The sequence below is a fragment of the Triplophysa dalaica genome, chromosome 24, assembly GCF_015846415.1.
Source record: "Triplophysa dalaica isolate WHDGS20190420 chromosome 24, ASM1584641v1, whole genome shotgun sequence".
Lineage (NCBI taxonomy): Eukaryota > Metazoa > Chordata > Actinopteri > Cypriniformes > Nemacheilidae > Triplophysa > Triplophysa dalaica.
Window position 1 is genome coordinate 17,044,783 of NC_079565.1, and position 18,057 is coordinate 17,062,839.

Sequence of the window (18,057 nt, forward strand, 5' to 3'; positions counted from 1 at the left end):
AAATGAATATTCAGCAGTTTAAAACTCTTCTGAGAGTCTGCGTTACAAATATATTATACAGTTTCGTTTTTAATTGTCAACACATCGTTTCAGTGTCAGTTGTTGTGGCTCATAGTTAGGACGTTTGTCTCCCGATTCTGAAGTGTGCTGGTTCGGGTCCCGCAAGGAGCATGTGAGCATAATGATTTTAGTCATGATTGAAAACTACCAACATCTGCCACATTATTAAATCCTGTTAATAGGAGTAAGTTTAACATTTGTTAAGTTTGTTATTAATTATGTTTTTCACGTTTATTGGTAATATTATGTAGGCTATAAATATCTACATATCACCAAGGACCATGCAAATTTTTAACCCTGCTGCAAAACCACAGTGTCCACAAAATTACATTTTTACCTATATACTCCAGTAAAGTAGAACCACACTAAAAATTCAACTATCGTAATACAATAAATTCACCATACACATGGCTTCTACATATTCAAGAACCTCTTACTGGTAAATTGGAATATATGCATATGTATGTATATGTAGACCTATATGTATAAGTGTATGTATGTATGTAGCCTATGTATGTATGTATATATATTTATATGCATTAACTATAACAACTGTTTTAAAGTACAGTAATTGGAGTAAAACAAAAGCATACAGAATTTTTACTAATGTAAACACACTCACAAACACAAACAAATTCACATCTTTCTTTCTAATCAAGGCTAGTGTTGTGCACTTATCTTAATGATGTCATATTTTTCCAGCAGTGAGAGTTATACAAACATAAACATGTGCAGTATGACAACATTTTCAACAATTTTTTTAAATGAACAATGGCACAAAAATATATAAAATATATAAGTGGCTTATAGGGTTGGTTTCCCGGACAGGGATGAGACTATTCCTAAACTAAATTAAATGTTAGAACAGTCCAAACTGAAAACAACTTGCACTGACATACCTCAAAATATATCAGTGCCTTGCCTGGTGTCCCAAGTAATGTTTTATTAAGGTATGTTTGTTAAAACTACCTAAATTTCCTAATTAAACTAAGACCTAGTTCAGGTTTAGGATAATCCCTGTCTGGGAAACCACCCATTAAAGTTTCTTTTCATATTATTTTTAGACATATTCAACATTTAAATATAGTCTGCTGTATGCAGTCCTAACATGCATTCACAAATCAGCACTAATTATTATCTTAGAATCCAGCCGAGAAAGTTGAAAGCACTTTCCACCGAAATGGGAGCGCTTTCTCCTCCATCATTGATGATCAGCAGTTTGTCATACAGTTGTTTGTCAGTCCAACTGCAGTATGCTTGTATGGAGGACGCACCCAGAGCTTTCACTCACCAATCGTGATGACAATACAGGTGATTTGATTTGATTTGATTATCTAGAGGACAAATACCTAAAGAAATATAAATGTGTTTTTTTAGTTCCTTTGGGGTACTCTACACCAAACACACACTCAATAAAGAAGGCTGAGTGCAAGAAATGTGCAATCTTTGGTGATGTCTTCGTTGTCCATCACTGCTTTGAATAAGGTGTGATTGAGTGTCAGTCCTCCGCAGCTTATCAGGATGTATTGTGTTAGATTGTGTGTCTGCATAGAAAAACATACCATAATTAGCTGTAATGATTATTAATGTTTTTCACTTCAAAGTCACAATGAAATAAAAATTATCATTCTAATTCTTTTACACAGTATTGCTGTATATTTAATAAATGATTTATCCATTCCTTTTAGATACATTTACACTTGTAATCTGTAATGAAAAACATTAAGCTTCCCTTTCCACTCTCAATGACATCTCTCTTCATGATGTAAAACACAGAAGCACAGCTTTACTTAAGTCATGCACACTGACAAAAACGCCACTCACTTTTTTCATTTCGAAACTCCATTTTACTTAGAAATCGTCGCAAGATTTGTTAGAAAAAACTTAGCTGCACGTTTTTTGCAAATACAATCCTCACATTACCTTCAAATTGTGAGCGCATATATTTCAGTCAGGACCTTTCAAGTCAAGAAAAAACCCAAGTCAAAATTGAAGACAAGTAATCTTTTATTTGGCAGATTTGCTTAATTTACGTTTGGTGGTATGGCTATGTTCTAAATTCCCCATCCTTCTCATGAGCTCCATGAGAAGTAAGATGGGGAAGCAGCAGCAGCATCTGGGGTGACTCTCCCGGTTTAGCTGGGAGGGCAGCTCAACCCCCCTGAGAACAGAGTGTCCAAAAAAAATTGACAGCAGAGTACGGTCGATCAAGTGAAATTAAAGGAGGAGCTGGGGAGGTGGTGGGTTTAGAGCAACACGCATTAGAAGCAGTGAGGCAGGCTTGACTGAACTGATATTTAAATAGGGCGCCCAATTGAGAGAACGTATGATCAGCTGATGGCCGGCTGGGTTAGGGTTGTGATCACCTGATGACAGCTGATAACCAAGCTTGACTACAAGGCCTGCCGCAACTAATGCTGATGCTTAATTTATCTGATGCATACATTTCATAAAATACGCGAATACAATTGTAATGTACAGAAAACTGGTCGAATAATGACTACAATGCAGTGGCTTAAGGGCACTTTCAAAATATGGTTTGTCATTAAACTAGACTTAAATACAAATGATCGTGTATATTTTAATAAAGATAACTTGGGCCTTGTGTAACGTGTTAAAGGACGTCTTCAAAACATTTTAAAAACGAACTGGGCCACTTTTTGGTGTTATCATCTAAACCTGCAAGATATGTATATGGTTAATTTGATTCTTTGGTAACAGAAAAAAACGAACTTTTTGGTTTAGTAAAATATAATGGATTAACTATTAATAATTTCTACATAGTAATATTAACATTTAATAAGAACTAGATTTTCCTAAGTAAAATTATACATAAATAAACCAAAATGAAATGTACAAAATGAAATGTTTGTGAATCGTAAGTTTTATTAAATATTTTTTTGTATTATTTAACTGTTTTATAGTCACTGCAAATTGTCCTAAAAAAACTAAGTACATTTCAATCAAAAAATTAAGCGTTCAAACCTTCTCAATTGCGCATGCGCCATATGAACACCATGAACACCCTTTTAGCTTAACCACGTTTTGGATCAGCGGAGATTGGGTTTCACGTGGCAATTGGAAGTAAGCAGGGGCGTTTCCAGCATTTAAGGACATCCGGGGCTTAGCAATGACGTATACGTGCGTCAGACCTATGCAACGTTGGAGGGGTGTTTGGCTGTCAGTGCCAAACTCGCTTATAAAAACGAACCGGGATCCCGATCAGCGCGACTTTAGGCATCTACTTTATGCAGCAGTCATCATCGGAGGAAACACCCTCTGTTTTCCCGCTCTAGCTAGCCTAGAACCAATTATAACGGATGCGCATGTTAAGTGTTTTCTTATAAAAAAAATTAGAATTGTAATTTAAAGGACGATTAAATAAAATGATGGAGAGAAAATTAAAATGCGGGCACAAATTTGGCTTCAAGATGATATTAGTGATTACATGTCAAGATGATATATGTAATGAGTATATGTAATGATTATATGAAATAATTATAGGCTAATAGTAGATGAATGAGTATATGAAATATTAATGCTGTATGAACACATGTGCATGAAAATTTCTATAATATTCTTGTGTAACCTCCCCTCATGTGTATGTATATGTGTTGATAACATTAGCCAACTGCTAATAAAAAAAATAGAATTAAAAGATTCAAATTATTTTTTGTTTTTATCAATGTGTAAACAAAATTGCTTTTGCATATTTCAATTTCAAGTATATTGTAGAGGATAATTATGGACTATAAAACTTTGAATGTCCTCTCACAACCGATTTTCAACACGGTGTATATTCAATTACACGTAGCTAAAGTACGAGTTATACACGCAACACCAAACCGATGACGTGTCCGTACCTGGATGCTTTTTATTAAATGTTCTGTGTCGCATATGTTTATCTATTAACTATTTTGGGCCAGGGACACGACGTTCCCGACGTCGGACCAATGTTTGCTAGGTATGATTCTAACAAGAAAGAGTGCCTGTAGATTATTTATCATTGTAACAAGCAAAGAAACCGAGAAAAACCTTTAATTGCCCAAACTTGTCTTCTTTGAAAATTGAATGTAAACTGCGATACCAATCTCAACCACTAAATGTCAATGACTCAAACAGTTTCCTTAAATGCGACCAAACTACGGGACCCATTCAAAAACAAAATATTGAATAAAATGTATATAGGCCTACAACAAATATTTTATACAGCCTAATACTATTATTATACAATAAAATAATAAGATAAATCAAAATTAAAAAAAAACTAAATCAAATTTAAATAGTTATATTATTAAACACTAATCAAACACAAACCGGAAGTTATCTGGGGGTCATGCGCGCGCGAGTCCAATGAAACGGTCTATAAATCTTTTCTAAAGATACAATAAAGTATTGCTCCCTGGCATATGATGTGTTTTCTTTTTTGTAATAATTTTTGTATTACTCTTTTTTACTAGGCAGGAAATCTTCGCACATGCGCAGTACACATCGTGTTTTGTCATTAGGTCTTGTGCAGACTCCAACACAGTAGGTGGTGATAATGCACCAGAGCAACCCGCCATAAAACCAAGACGATTTTTAAAGATTTCTTCACGATGTAAGCAAGAATGGCTGCGATAGCAAGGTAGGCTAAATAATGCATTCCACCACGTTTAAAAGTAGACCGACTCGTTGCTTCGCTGCCTCATAATTATTTGGCTTCTAAACCGCGCGCAAAACGCTAGTCGCACTGTTTTCTCCCGTCTCCCCCAAGCACCCGAGCATGCGCTCTCCTCGCGTCTTTCGTTGCTAGTCAACACTGGCCACTGTTGCCGTTTACACGAGTAGGTATTAACCGAGGACTAGATTATTATTATTATATAAGAGAAACTAGATTTATTAATGCTGTATTCATCTTTGTCTCCATGAACTTGTCAATGTTTGTCCACAAATTGTGAATCTGATCAACCGCTCAATCGTTCTCAAATGGTTACCTAATAAGCTGCGTCCGAAATCGCATAATACACTGCATACTGACTAAGTACCGACATATCAACCGTTATTTTTTTATATTTAATATTATTATATATAATGTTATTCAGCTGCAACAGCGGAGGCCACACTTCCAGGACCACACACCTGGGGACGCACTTCTAGTAACCTTTTTTTTTAAATTATTATTTTTTACTATTCCAACACAAATAACAATAACAATGATCATTTATATTAACAATAGTATAAGGGAAACATTATCAAGACTTTCACATTAGGCTACATATGTATACAATACACATAGTTTAAAACAAAAAATGAATACATAACTGTAAGTAAATTGAAATTATGATAAAAAATAATAAATAATAAATAAATAAACGATAAAAGATATATGTTTCTTTATTTTGGATTTTGAGCAAAGCAAGGAGGTAAATAAGAAAACATTGTGAATCTATTTATTGGTGATCAAACAATCATATTCATTATTGTAATATAATTCAAGATAGGGAAGGAAGGAGGTGGGAACCGGCGAACATTTAAACATTTAATAACAGAAATAATAACAGCCGGCGGCCCCTCAAGGACGACCGCCGGCGAACAACAACACAGTAAAACATAAATACATATACAAACACTTCGGGCCCGGTGCTCTCTCCTCGACGGTCCGGTCGCTCGTTCCTTTTATATGCTCCCTATCTTCTACGTGATTCGAACCCGGTGTGCGCACAGCTGGCGCTCATTCACAATTACTCGAACCACGGTCTCGCCCCGCCTACTTTACTACAATAATCTTTTGTGTTTTAATGCATTTCTTGTTTTTGTTCATTTTGGAAAGGGTTTGGGCAAATATTTTTAATTCAGAGCAAAAAACTATAATGTTAGGTTTAGAACCTACAACTCTACAATTATGGATATAGTTTTTTCCAAGCAAGCACAGGATTCTTATAACGTTGTCTGTAATAGTGACACCAGTATTTGAAAATAGACATAGGACCATCTCTTCCTTCATAATCAAATTATTAAACTCGTTAAAAATCAGTAACGAAACTTCATACCAAAATTACCTTGTAAATGTACAGATAAAAAATAAATGAACCACAGATTTATTTTCCTCACCAGAAAAAGAGCAATCTGGTTCAATATCCGTCAACTTAGATAAAAACAATTTACAGGGGTAAAAGTTATGAAGAATTTTTATGTGAAGTTCCTATGCTTTGTTTGGTATTATAAAATTATTTTGAACAGACCAGATATTGTAAGGAATTATCGAGGGGTACATTTGTTTCCATAAAGCTAAAGATTTCAGGGCAATACTATTTGTAAAAATACATGTTTTTCTAATGTGCCAATTCTTGCATTTTTTGTCATGCAAGTCAACCCCATCTATAAATAACTTATGAATTTCTCCCATTAATCTAGAATATTGTAACAATGATTTAATAAGGTGTAAAAGTTTAGGAAACATTTATTTAATTAGCCTCAAATACTTTATGGAGGTAATATTAATATTGTTATCTTCAACAAATTTTTCCTAACTAATTAGATTTCCATTATGTTCTATGAAGTGTGAAATACAAATAATATTTTTCTCAACACACTGTTTGTCGAAAATGGACCTATTTCTAAATAAAACATATTGGTTGTTCCACATAATGCATTTATGAGGTGAAAAAGTATGCTTATAGGCCAATTTCCATGAATCCAGTGCTTGCTTATGAAAATTTGCTAGCTTGATGGGTAGTTTATTACATTTGAAATCACAACTCAACAAAAACTTAAACCCACCACATCGGTCAAATAATACGTTTTTGGAATTTGGAAAACCTGGTTAAAAGTTCTGAAGTCAATGGCAGTTCTGATCTATTGTTTTGTGAATCGGAGTTCCAAGACCCCATTTTTTTGAGGACCGAAAAAGTATAACAAAGCTAGTATCTGCACCAAATTAAATTTTTTAAGGTTTATAACACCCAAATACTTATTTTTTACAATAAAACCTTATTGCTAAAAACTTAAGGTTGAATAATTACTGTTATCACTGGCATATTATAACATCAGGTTAAATAAACAAGTAATCATGGGATAGCCTTTCAGTCACCACATCCACATTTTAAATGCAAAATGAAGACACAAGGATGACTCTGTGTGTAGATTTAAGACTGTGTAAATTTAATAAAATAACAAATGAACAATTAAAATGCTAATCACAAAAAACTGTTCATTGACTTCATCACTGAATTCTAAGAGAGAAAGAGAGAAGGAAATGAAACGAGGAACATCCAGTTGAACATTCCTAACGCTCTCATCTCATATTTCATATTTTAAAGATCTTAGTGACCACAGACCATACTTTTTTGATGCTTTATGTCAATAATGTCCCTATGAACTGAGAAAAATAATAATAGATGGAAGTTATCTGAATATAAAGAATAATAATTTTAATATTTAAAGCTCAGTTTTGCAGCAGTATCTACCAATTGGATGTTTTGCCCTCTTTTCTTAATTGTTTTAATATAGCTTGATTAAATTGTTTCACTTCACTGAAATAGAAAAATAGAGAAAATAATCACTGCTGGCTTAGCAGACATACTGTTGATGCATACAAAACATTGGACATTGTGTAAGAAATTCTACTCTTACCTGTGATGGTAAACTTGACCACACACGAAGGCCTGCTCAGCATCCTGCAGTGATAAACACTTAAGCTTAACCAGGCCATACATGAAGACCTATCAAAAGAAAATGTTTAATTGAAATATATAGGATTGTTGGATTGAGTCCAATAGGTCAAGTTAAACAATTTAAGTTAATTTATCATATATAAATAGACATAAATTATGGCAAAGTCGACAAAGTAGACTAACTTTACACGACACATGACAAAATCTAGCATGTGGTATTTTAACAGTCCATTATTGGGATGTCAAACAATTATAAACTAAAGCCAAAATGAAGAGACGTGCTCATAACTACATCGTGGGATAAACAGCCTCGCTGTGAGCACGAGAAAATTGTAATATTACAATCAATTTTGACGCATATACTAACAACTTGTTTAACAGCATTTGATGCCTAAATTGTGGATATATAATGTTAGTGCATTCAAGACTATGTCCCAACTCACTTTGGCTATATTAACTTTCCAATAATATGTTACATATTTGTCACGTTAAACTAATATTTTTTTTTTCACATTTGATACTCACACTTTGATTGTCCAACATGATGCACTCGTCACTTCCGTTGTCGCACGGTCCTTGAGGTGCGTCCCCAGAAGCCCTTTCCTTAAAGAGGAGCCTCCGTTATTGGGGCAGATGCTACTCAACTTGACCCTGCTCAACCAATCACATCCCTGGCACGAGCACACAAATAGATTGTGGGACATTGAAGGCAGTAAAGGATACATCCATGCTGCCTTCAAAAATATCTGACAGAGGTATCTCAGGAGATAGAAAGTAAAGCAAACATTTAATTCAGACATGTCTTGATGCCTTACTACCTTGATATGCTGCCTCAAAAGGCAGCATTTTAGAGCTTTCAAATGCAGTAAACATTTAGAATTGTGGGTGACACGTCGGGTTGAGGAGATTCCAATCAAAAACACTTGTAAAAAAAACAAAGACTGCATCCGAAAGCTCTAAAATGTCAAGGGGGTAAGGCAAGACATGTTTTAAATCAATGTTTGCTTCCCTTCCTATCATGGTGAGCAAAATAAGAATGTTTTCATGTATAGAGCAGCACGCTGCAAATTCACAGCATTTAAAACATCAGAACTATATTTACTGTGTTTGAAGAGTTGAGATTATTTCTATAAAAATGTTTATACTAAAATCAGTTTGTGTTTTTATTCATTTTCAAGCTTTCAGGTTAATCAACAGAGCTATCAGCTTCTACAGTTTATTCACTCTCAGACACAGCGACTTTTGCAGCAATATGAAACACAGCGGAATCAAATGGATATGGATTTTCTCTATACTCGTTTCGAAAATCTCCTTTCTATTCTTGAAAGATGTAGCCAAAATGGTGTTTTAACAGAAATTGATGACATACTACACAGCATGCAAAGAGTATTGTACTTGTTGCAAGCCCAAACTCATGCAACTCATGGATTTAGGCCTGCCAGGATCAGAACTGGAGACAGAGGATGCCCATACTGGGACATTTCCCCTGAGCAGTTGGAATACCTTTTGGAATTTAATTTCACAGTAAAGCAAATCGCACAAATGTTTTGTGTAAGTTATAGAACAATAAGAAGAAGAATGTCTGAGTATGGCTTGTCAGTAAAAATGTATTACAGTGACATTACAGATGAGGACCTCAGACAACTTGTTTGTCATTTCATCAGAGAATGTCCTGACTCCGGAATAAAGCGAGTCAGTGGATACCTCAACAGTGTTGGACTGAGGTGAGTTTTATACAATGCAAATAATGATTGCAGTGCTTTATGTTGAGTGGTACAGATCTTATTTTACATCTTAATATATACATCTTATTTTAGCAGTGCCTTCAAATGTTTTTAGACTGTTCAAGCACTGTTCATATAAACACATACAAACATTTTCCATTTTAACAATTAAAATTAAATACATTTTCAAACAAAGGCCTTTTTTGCTGTAAATTGACAAATTTCTTAAAATAATTAAAATGTGTTAATTATATTTAAACAATGATCAAGACACATGTAAGTGTGGTATTTGTTGTATTCTTAATAACATAATGAAATTTGTTTTCAAGAGTTCAGCGGTCCCGAGTAATGGAAACGCTAAGAACAGTAGATCCAGTGGGTACAATATGTCGTGGACTTGGAATAAACATTATACAGAGAAGAGTCTACTCTGTTCCAGCTCCCATGGCATTATGGCATATTGACGGAAACCATAAGTTGATACGGTAATTTATTTTATCATTTATGTTGCTTAGGTCAGTGCTTAAATGTTATGCTGTTAATGCATTTTAGACACCACAACTATGATTACTTTCAAAATATTCAGCTTTACATTTAATGTTAGTTATTGATAGGATACAAGAAGTCATTCTCATTATTTATAAAGAACTATCCAAGATAGACATTGTTCAAGCAAAACACACCATTTCTGTTACTAACATTACTTAGCCTATTCTTTATTAATACAGTAAAACAATGAATAGATCAACTTAATGTAATGAATTAAATGAAAAACATGTTTGTAACATTAATTTTCATTCACATCTGAAAGAGTAAGCTTGCGTTACTTTCCCAAATATGAATTTCCTGTCATCAGTTAACTTTATATTGTAACACATTTGTTCATCTTCATGACACAAGTGAAGCAATAAGATAGCTTACTTGAGGCTGTGCTGTGTCAAGAGTACATTACTGGATAGTGGCTTTGTTTGTATTGTGCCAGCAACCTCTTTAGCCATGATGACTTATTTATGATACACCACTAGCCCCAATTCCTTACTGCTTTCATAAAACTGTAAACTGTTACCATACAATATAAATATTGAAGCCAAAAAATTAGCTCCAGTCCTGGAGCCTGTAAAAGCCTGTAAAAAAAGTCCCTGACCATGAACAACAACAAAATTTTGCCTGTGCGTCATACTATGGAGATCAAGTAATACATAATAGCAACTGTTCTGTGTTGTCCGATAAGTTCTTTGAAAAAATATAGCAGCTTATCTCTCTCAACATAAGTTTGCTTTCCATCCATTCTCCCTGCATTTATGCATTACCTTTTTTAAGATTTTTGAGTGAGTCAGTAGTGAAGGCTTGCATAACTTGTGAACACAGATCTAGATGCAACTGGCAAATGCTGTAAGGGGTATGATTTTTTTATTTTTATTATTAGCATTGGACTGACCAGAAGTATGTTTTTGTTGGTAACCATTAGTCATTTAAATATTTTATTTAATATTATTTGGCCGGGCAGACATGCTGTACAACAAATTCAACTTGTACTTATTTGCCATAACTATTTTAGAGACTTTCAATCATATATCACAGAGTTGGAATACTTTTCACTTATATAGATAAAACCAACATATTAACAACAACATATCAAATCGCGTTCAAAACATTATACAAACATGTTTAAAACATTACAATTAAAAACAAAGTGTTCTTTAAGACACAAAGCAAAGTTACTGAGACGTACTTTTTCCATTTTCTGGGTTGATTGATGCACCGGGGACCCAACTATAGCACCTAACCACAGAGGTGTATGATTTTCATGGAATGTTCCTTTTAAGAAAATCACCTCCGCACATTAACAGTAGCAAACTAGATACAGAGATGGCGACAAATAGGCTAAGCCTTTGGACTGTTATTTTAAATCTACTTTTAAAATCTATTTATTGGGTTTTGAATGAATAGACAGAAATCTCTCAGATTTATTTAAATGGAATTTTATTTCTTTACAAATGATTTGTATTTCAAGAATGGATTTTTTACGACGTTAGGATAAGTGATATACATTTCAAAGACTTCGTTTTTTATTTGGTCACATAAGAGCGTCTTATCCTACTCAAAATAATGTCTTGTTTGTAGATGGAGAATTGTGATCCATGGGGGGATAGATGGGTACAGTAGAAAAGTCATGTTCCTGCATGCAAGTGACAACAACAGAGCCTCGACTGTTCTGTCTTTATTTGTTGCTGCTGTGCAGCTCTTTGGGGTACCTAAAAGAGTTCGTAGCGATAAGGGTGGAGAGAATGTTGAGGTGGCACGCTTTATGCTTGAGCATCCAGATAGAGGAACAGGTATATTTTATTGTTTTTTTATTGTGCATACTTTATATAAAATCATATTAAAAGACAATCCTATTTCATAATTGCTTATTTTTCCTCTTGATTAGGAAGTTTTATTACCTGACGCAGCGTACACAATCAACGAATTGAAAGACTTTGGAGAGATGTTTGGTGTGCAGTGACAGTTAACTATCATTCTGCACTCCAACATCTCTCCAGTGCCGGTGCTCTGAATCCTGACAGTGAACTTGATATGATTTGTCTTCATTATGTGATGCTTCCAAGAATCAACATGCATATCCAGCTCTTCAAGCAAGCATGGGATCGGCATGCGATTTCCACAGAGCATGGGAGGTCACCACAGCAGCTTTGGATTGAAGGACAGTTACAGAACATGGATCAAATTTGTAACCCACTTTCTGAGCAGGTCTGTTAATGAAGCTATTTTCAAATGCCCTTTGTATGTACACTAAAACATTTCTTATTTTACACTAAATTGCCAAACGTTTTGGGAAGAGTTTGTTCTTTTCCATCATGACAATGCCCCTGTTTGGAATTCAGAAATAAAACATTGATTCAGTCAATGTGGAAGAACTTGAATGCTCTGCATAAAGCCAAGTCCTGAACCCCGTTGAACACATTTGGTGTGACTTTAAATGCAGACTTTGAGCAAATACTCATCACTCCACGCCAATGGCTTGTACACATGAGTCGTCATTTTGAGACAGGAAAAGGTGCTTTATTAAGTATGTAATTGCTTTTCTATAAATTGCATTGTAAGGAATATTTTGGCATTGTAGGAAACCGTTTTTAAAGCACCTTTTATAATCCAATTTTTACCCCGTTGTACAAGCGGTGTAGAAGCCATCGATGTGGAGTAACGAGTTTTGGGCTTTTTTATAGTCTCATTTAAAGTCAGAACAGCTGGGTTCAGGACTTGGCTTAATGCAGAGCAAGTTTTCTACACGGATTAAATCAATAATTTATTTTTGAATTTTGCCTCATACTAACTAGCATTGTCATGAAGGAACAGAAAGGAGCCCTTACCAAAATGTTGGTATTAAATTGATGCACACAATTCTCTAGTGGTGGTTCTCCACCAACATTCTGCATGGAAGGAATGAGTCCCACAATGCTAACCATGTGACAAACATAATAACTACAGCCAATATTAAAATGTATTTATCAGTTTTAAAATATTTTAAAATGTATTAAAAAAACAAAAGTTAAAACAAGTTTTTTAATATAAATTATTCATATAAATTATTTTGTGAGCATACTACTCTATTGTTTTCAGACACGTGAAGCACTGACGCAACTACGTACTTAATTCGCACACACAAGTGTGAGTTTACAGATGTTTAGGGAAGAGGGCACACAACGGCACAGCAATCCTGGGCAAAATCTGAGACTATTGAGCTCGAAAATGCTTTTCATATTTGGATGAGCGTACATTTGCGAACAAACATTGTCTGCAGTGACAAGCATTTAAATCCCTTTCACTGCGCGTTTTACAGACTTTCATTATTCCAATAAATGTATCTGCTCCTGACAAAATCAGGTTTTAGATTAATGCTGAGTATAATTATATTCTCTTATAATAATAACAATACATTTAATAGTCAAGATTTTGGCTCAGTTTGGCTCAATTTGTGCTCTAGTTTAAATAGCCTTTATGATGTGTGAATCATATTTCCATTTTGCCAAGGTGCTGAACTTTTATGTCTAACCTGTTTTAATTTGATGATTGCAAAATATCTTATATATCAGAGAATATGAAGTTCATAATCCTAGTGACTCTGAAAAAACATACAGCTAAAGACTAGACCCATAATGTTTCTGGAGTTGATAGCTTTCTAGTTCATACTTTAAACATATTAAGCGTTTTCACTCAGTGACTTACACCCAGTATATGTTTGCATCTAAATAAATATTTTACCCCCTTCTAGACATATTTGGAGGAGCACAGCATTGACTGGGAGGGACCAACACCAGTGGACAGTGATGACATTATTGAAGTTCCCCCACCACCTGAAAATCTGCACAGTGCTGTTTTTCAGTTTCTTCAAGAAAGAGTTGATCCACTTGGCGCTAGCACTTGCTTTGGAATTGACATTTTATTAGAGACATTACGGATGTCAAGGGAGCAGTTTGATCATTTTTAACATGCATTTAAGGGAAGGTTACCATAGCCTAGTCTGAACAGACACAATAATTGCAGCAGTATGTATTGTGAAAATCTGTAAATAAGTTGATTATTAGACTACTCAATACTTTTCTATATGATGTTAAAAATAATTTCCTTAAGTAGATTTTAAATATACCATCTTTAATTTCCTCTGTAATTTGCTCTGGTAATAGTTTTTTTTAAGTACAAAAACGTAACACAAAGGCTTTACTAACACTGATTTAAAAACAAATGGATTTATTGATTATTATCAATAAAACAATATTTTGAAAGTGTTTGAAATTTTAAATCAATATTGTAAACTTTAAATGCCTTAATCACATAATTAGTTTTGAATCACGCATCTTCTGACGTATGGTCTGACGTCATGACGCACGAGGTCAGCGATACGGTCTTTCAACCACACACCGCTTTTGCTTTCCAATCAGGGAAATTTCCTATGTAACAAAATAGCGCTATTTTATCATGAGTTTAATCCATTTGACCGACTGTGTTGTTCAGTGTGTGTGTGTGTGTGTGTGCGCGTGTGCGTGTGCGTGTGCGTGTGCGTGCGTGTATATATATATATATATATTAGCATTGAATGTTTGTCACAAGTATTTAAAAAGTGTTGTGCTAAGTTAGCAATTCACCCAGTAAGTTTCATATCGGTAGGCATACAGTATATGTAAACTGATTGAGGTACATTGATCATTTATTGACTGATTATATGTTAGTAATTGTGTTCTGTGTACAAGCTTTGCCTTACTGCAAAGCTTTCAATATTAGTATCTCTTTAGTCTTTTCTCAGGAACTCAAGAAACTTTCTTAAGGCCGACTTACAACCCATGGTGAGAAGTTTTAATGAAAACTCTTAATGCATAATATGATATTCTACTGAAGTATAGTTAAGATAAATTTATCTGCTGAGTTGTGTTTTCACCAATACACAATAAACTTTATATTAAGTAAAAGAAATTGACAATTTTAAATAAATGTACATGTAGACCAGTTAACCGAACCTCTTGTGTGCCTATTTCAGACTGCCGTCAGGCTGAACTAAGCCTGACAGGTTGGGAAAGACATCTGAAACCTGAATTGTCTTGACATCAGAAAAATGAGTGAACTGATCAGATCACTGAAACTGTAAGCTGTGAATATGTGGAGGTTATAATAAACAATGCAAACGAGTTTATATTTAAGTTAATATTATTTTGTATGTATTTTATTTGGACCTTACATTAGTGTGTAATATTACATATTTTATGTTAATCACGAAATGTCTTCGATCAGTTGATCTGTTTTGATTACATTTAACTTTCTCTGTCAGCGTTCACCTATGAGGGGGAGGGGCGCGCTGCTCAAGTCAATACACAGCATCAGAAGACACAGCCGCTCTGACTCCTGTGGTTTTTTTGTAACTGTTTATTTCCCCTCATCAGGCGGTGAGGGTGCTACAAATACCCTGACACACCGGTGCGAGGAGAATCATCTCATCCTCAAAGAGAAGATGACAGAAGACGAGACAGCAGTGGTGGTCTTCAGGGGACACACCACCACCAACTCCATGACAGTGGAGGGAGTCAGCCACTTCAGATTCCCTGACGTTTACATAAAAACCTCACATGGGTGAGGGTGAAAAAGGCCCAGCAATGACTCCTCTCTTTATTTTAGAGATAACTGATGAAGTATGGAATAAGCTCTGCAATCATTAGACAGACCTCAGCATATACTCACAACTCCACTGAGCAAAAATAGTTATAGTTTAATAATGTAATATCATATATTCAAATCAAGTCAAAAGTTTACTTCACCTTTGCAGAACCTGGAAAATGCAGAACATTTGGGAAAAATAAGAGGTATTTTGAAAGATTTATTTTTAACTCTTTCCTGCCCTGCACAACTTATTTTGCAAAAGAAATGTTAACCCAAAGTTCACTTCACACCAAAGAATAATAAAAGAAATACATTACTACATGAAACATAAGATTCACAAACAAAACAATATGTACATCAAAAAACATTTTCAGAGGTTTACACCCACCTGACTTTAAATGAATGGTGTTGACTTCTTGAACATCACTGACGGTTTCTTTCGGTTGTAATATTTGTGTATGATCGTCCTCAATGTAAAAAGATGAATCTCAACAACGTACAGTTACTGTTGGACATAAGTCAAATATACAGAAATAATGAAAACGTTTTTTTTATAATACTAAATTCAAACTTTACTTCTGAATTGTCTGGAACGCAGAATAAGGTGAGTTAGATTCGGGTTACAGCTTCACTCTGCAGGACTGTGACCCTCCAGGGCTGAGTTGGACACATTTAGTCATTTAGGAGACGCTTTTATCTAAAGTGACTAACAGAGAAAAAAGCAGGAAATGAAGCTATATGTCATGCATGTGCAATAATACAGTAAATTTTTTCCACAAAAGCCAGATTTTTTGTTTTTATGTATTTATTTCGTTGTAAAGTATTGTCCTGGTGTATACCATTATGAATGCTTCATGCGGTCAATAAAATGTATATTAAATATATTTATAACTATTTCCAATTGAGTCTGTTTTAACTGATTTTTGTATTAGAACACTTTTATTTTAGAGGATGAAAATTATTTAGTGTATAATTTTAGTTCCACAATCCAGCTACAAGCTTGTAAACATTAACTTAGTACAATTTTAATATACTTGAAGTTGTTCCACTTTAGCACACAAAAGTGCACTAAATACACTTTAAATTGTACTTTACTACAACCAAATTACAACTACAAAATTATATTCCCAAAATATCACTCTTTAAGTTAACTTATCATTAACATACTATGTAACAGCGCGGACGACAGCAAGGACGACAGCAAAGACGACATAACGGACGACAGCAAAGACGACATAACGGACGACAGCAAAGACGACATAACGGACGAGAGATCAAGACGACAGCAAAGACGACATAACGGACGACAGCAAAGACGACATAACGGACGAGAGATCAAGACGACAGCAAAGACGACATAACGGACGACAGCAAAGACGACATAACGGACGAGAGATCAAGACGACAGCAAAGACGACATAACGGACGACAGCAAAGACGACAGCAAGGACGACAGGAAAAAACGACAGTAAAGCTTACAGAACAAAGGATACACTGTGAAAAGACGGCAGGACGACATATTACGACGACATCAGCAGACAGCATGAATGTCAAGACGTACTGATTTACCCGAACAAGACGGCAATGACCGTAGACAAAGACAATTGTATAGTACAAAGCTCAAAACAGTTGACACATTTTTGGCACTAATGGAACCCCATAGAACAAGACGGCAATGACCGTAGACAAAGACAATTGTATAGTACAAAGCTCAAAACAGTTGACACATTTTTGGCACTAATGGAACCCCATACATAAACTATAATCGTTGTTGCTTTTATCGTTGAAACGCTCATGAATGTAGACTGGTTTGAGACTGCGCGGACATTTCCACGCTTCTAAACATGACGGGGCACAAAACGAAACTTGATTTGGTTCCTTACTTGTCAGTCATATGGCCTCTGGGTGGGATCGTTCCCGGTCCGTGTACGTTTTATTCATTTGATATCCTATATTAAATAAATTAATGGAAACTGAAAGATGACTCGTTTTTTCATTTTTCGTTTAGTTCAACAAACGAAAAATTAGATTTCGCCCCGATTTTTCATTTTTCGTTTGTCGTTTAAAAAACGCATTTCGGACTCAATATGGGATTCGTACATGTAGGCGGTGCTGTCACGCCCCTTTCACCCGATTGGTCAAATCGCTCACCATTCTGTACGGACTTAATTCTACCCAGCAGATTAAGAGTCTGTACGAGTGCGATACTGACAAGTGTTTGCACTTTAAAATATGTTTACTTGAACCACCAGACAGCCTCGCATATCTTAGACCCGCTAGGTTAAGAGGGACGTGCTCACTGGACTTTCTCTTGTTTTCTGTGCACCTTGTCTCACAGCAGTTTAGGCATTGTTATGTTTTTTGTTATAAATCAGAAATGACAAGGATGCATTTTCCCGCAATAGAAAGTGGGTTGGATTGTTTCCCCGGTGTGGGCGTGGCCTAAATGCGCTCTCTCTTTATGCGCTAGC

General features: G+C 35.1%; 1 protein-coding gene and 1 long non-coding RNA gene across 6 annotated transcripts; both read left to right on the top strand.

Moving 5' to 3' along the window:
* The first annotated feature begins 4,535 nt into the window (after nucleotides 1-4,535).
* On the top strand, nucleotides 4,536-14,268 carry LOC130414680 (uncharacterized). Of its 5 annotated transcripts, none has more exons than XR_008905644.1 (7): nucleotides 4,536-4,687; nucleotides 8,894-9,439; nucleotides 9,769-9,924; nucleotides 11,564-11,775; nucleotides 11,871-11,934; nucleotides 12,049-12,190; nucleotides 13,713-14,263. XR_008905644.1 is itself a non-coding variant. In XM_056740694.1 (7 exons), exons 1-7 carry the CDS (start codon nucleotides 4,671-4,673, stop codon nucleotides 13,885-13,887), a joined length of 1,194 nt encoding a protein of 397 aa, XP_056596672.1. In that variant the 5' UTR covers nucleotides 4,536-4,670; the 3' UTR covers nucleotides 13,888-14,268. The 5 variants fall into 5 exon arrangements, 3 of the variants coding, with proteins under 3 accessions (XP_056596672.1, XP_056596674.1, XP_056596673.1); XM_056740694.1 differs by having other exon boundaries at nucleotides 11,682-11,775; nucleotides 13,713-14,268; XM_056740696.1 differs by having other exon boundaries at nucleotides 9,149-9,439; nucleotides 11,682-11,775; nucleotides 13,713-14,268.
* A 20-nt stretch (nucleotides 14,269-14,288) lies between these two features.
* LOC130414681 (uncharacterized) lies at nucleotides 14,289-16,482 on the top strand. Its single transcript, XR_008905645.1, has 3 exons — nucleotides 14,289-14,781; nucleotides 14,973-15,076; nucleotides 15,373-16,482. It is a non-coding gene; the product is annotated as an uncharacterized LOC130414681 (long non-coding RNA).
* The last annotated feature ends 1,575 nt before the right edge of the window (nucleotides 16,483-18,057 follow it).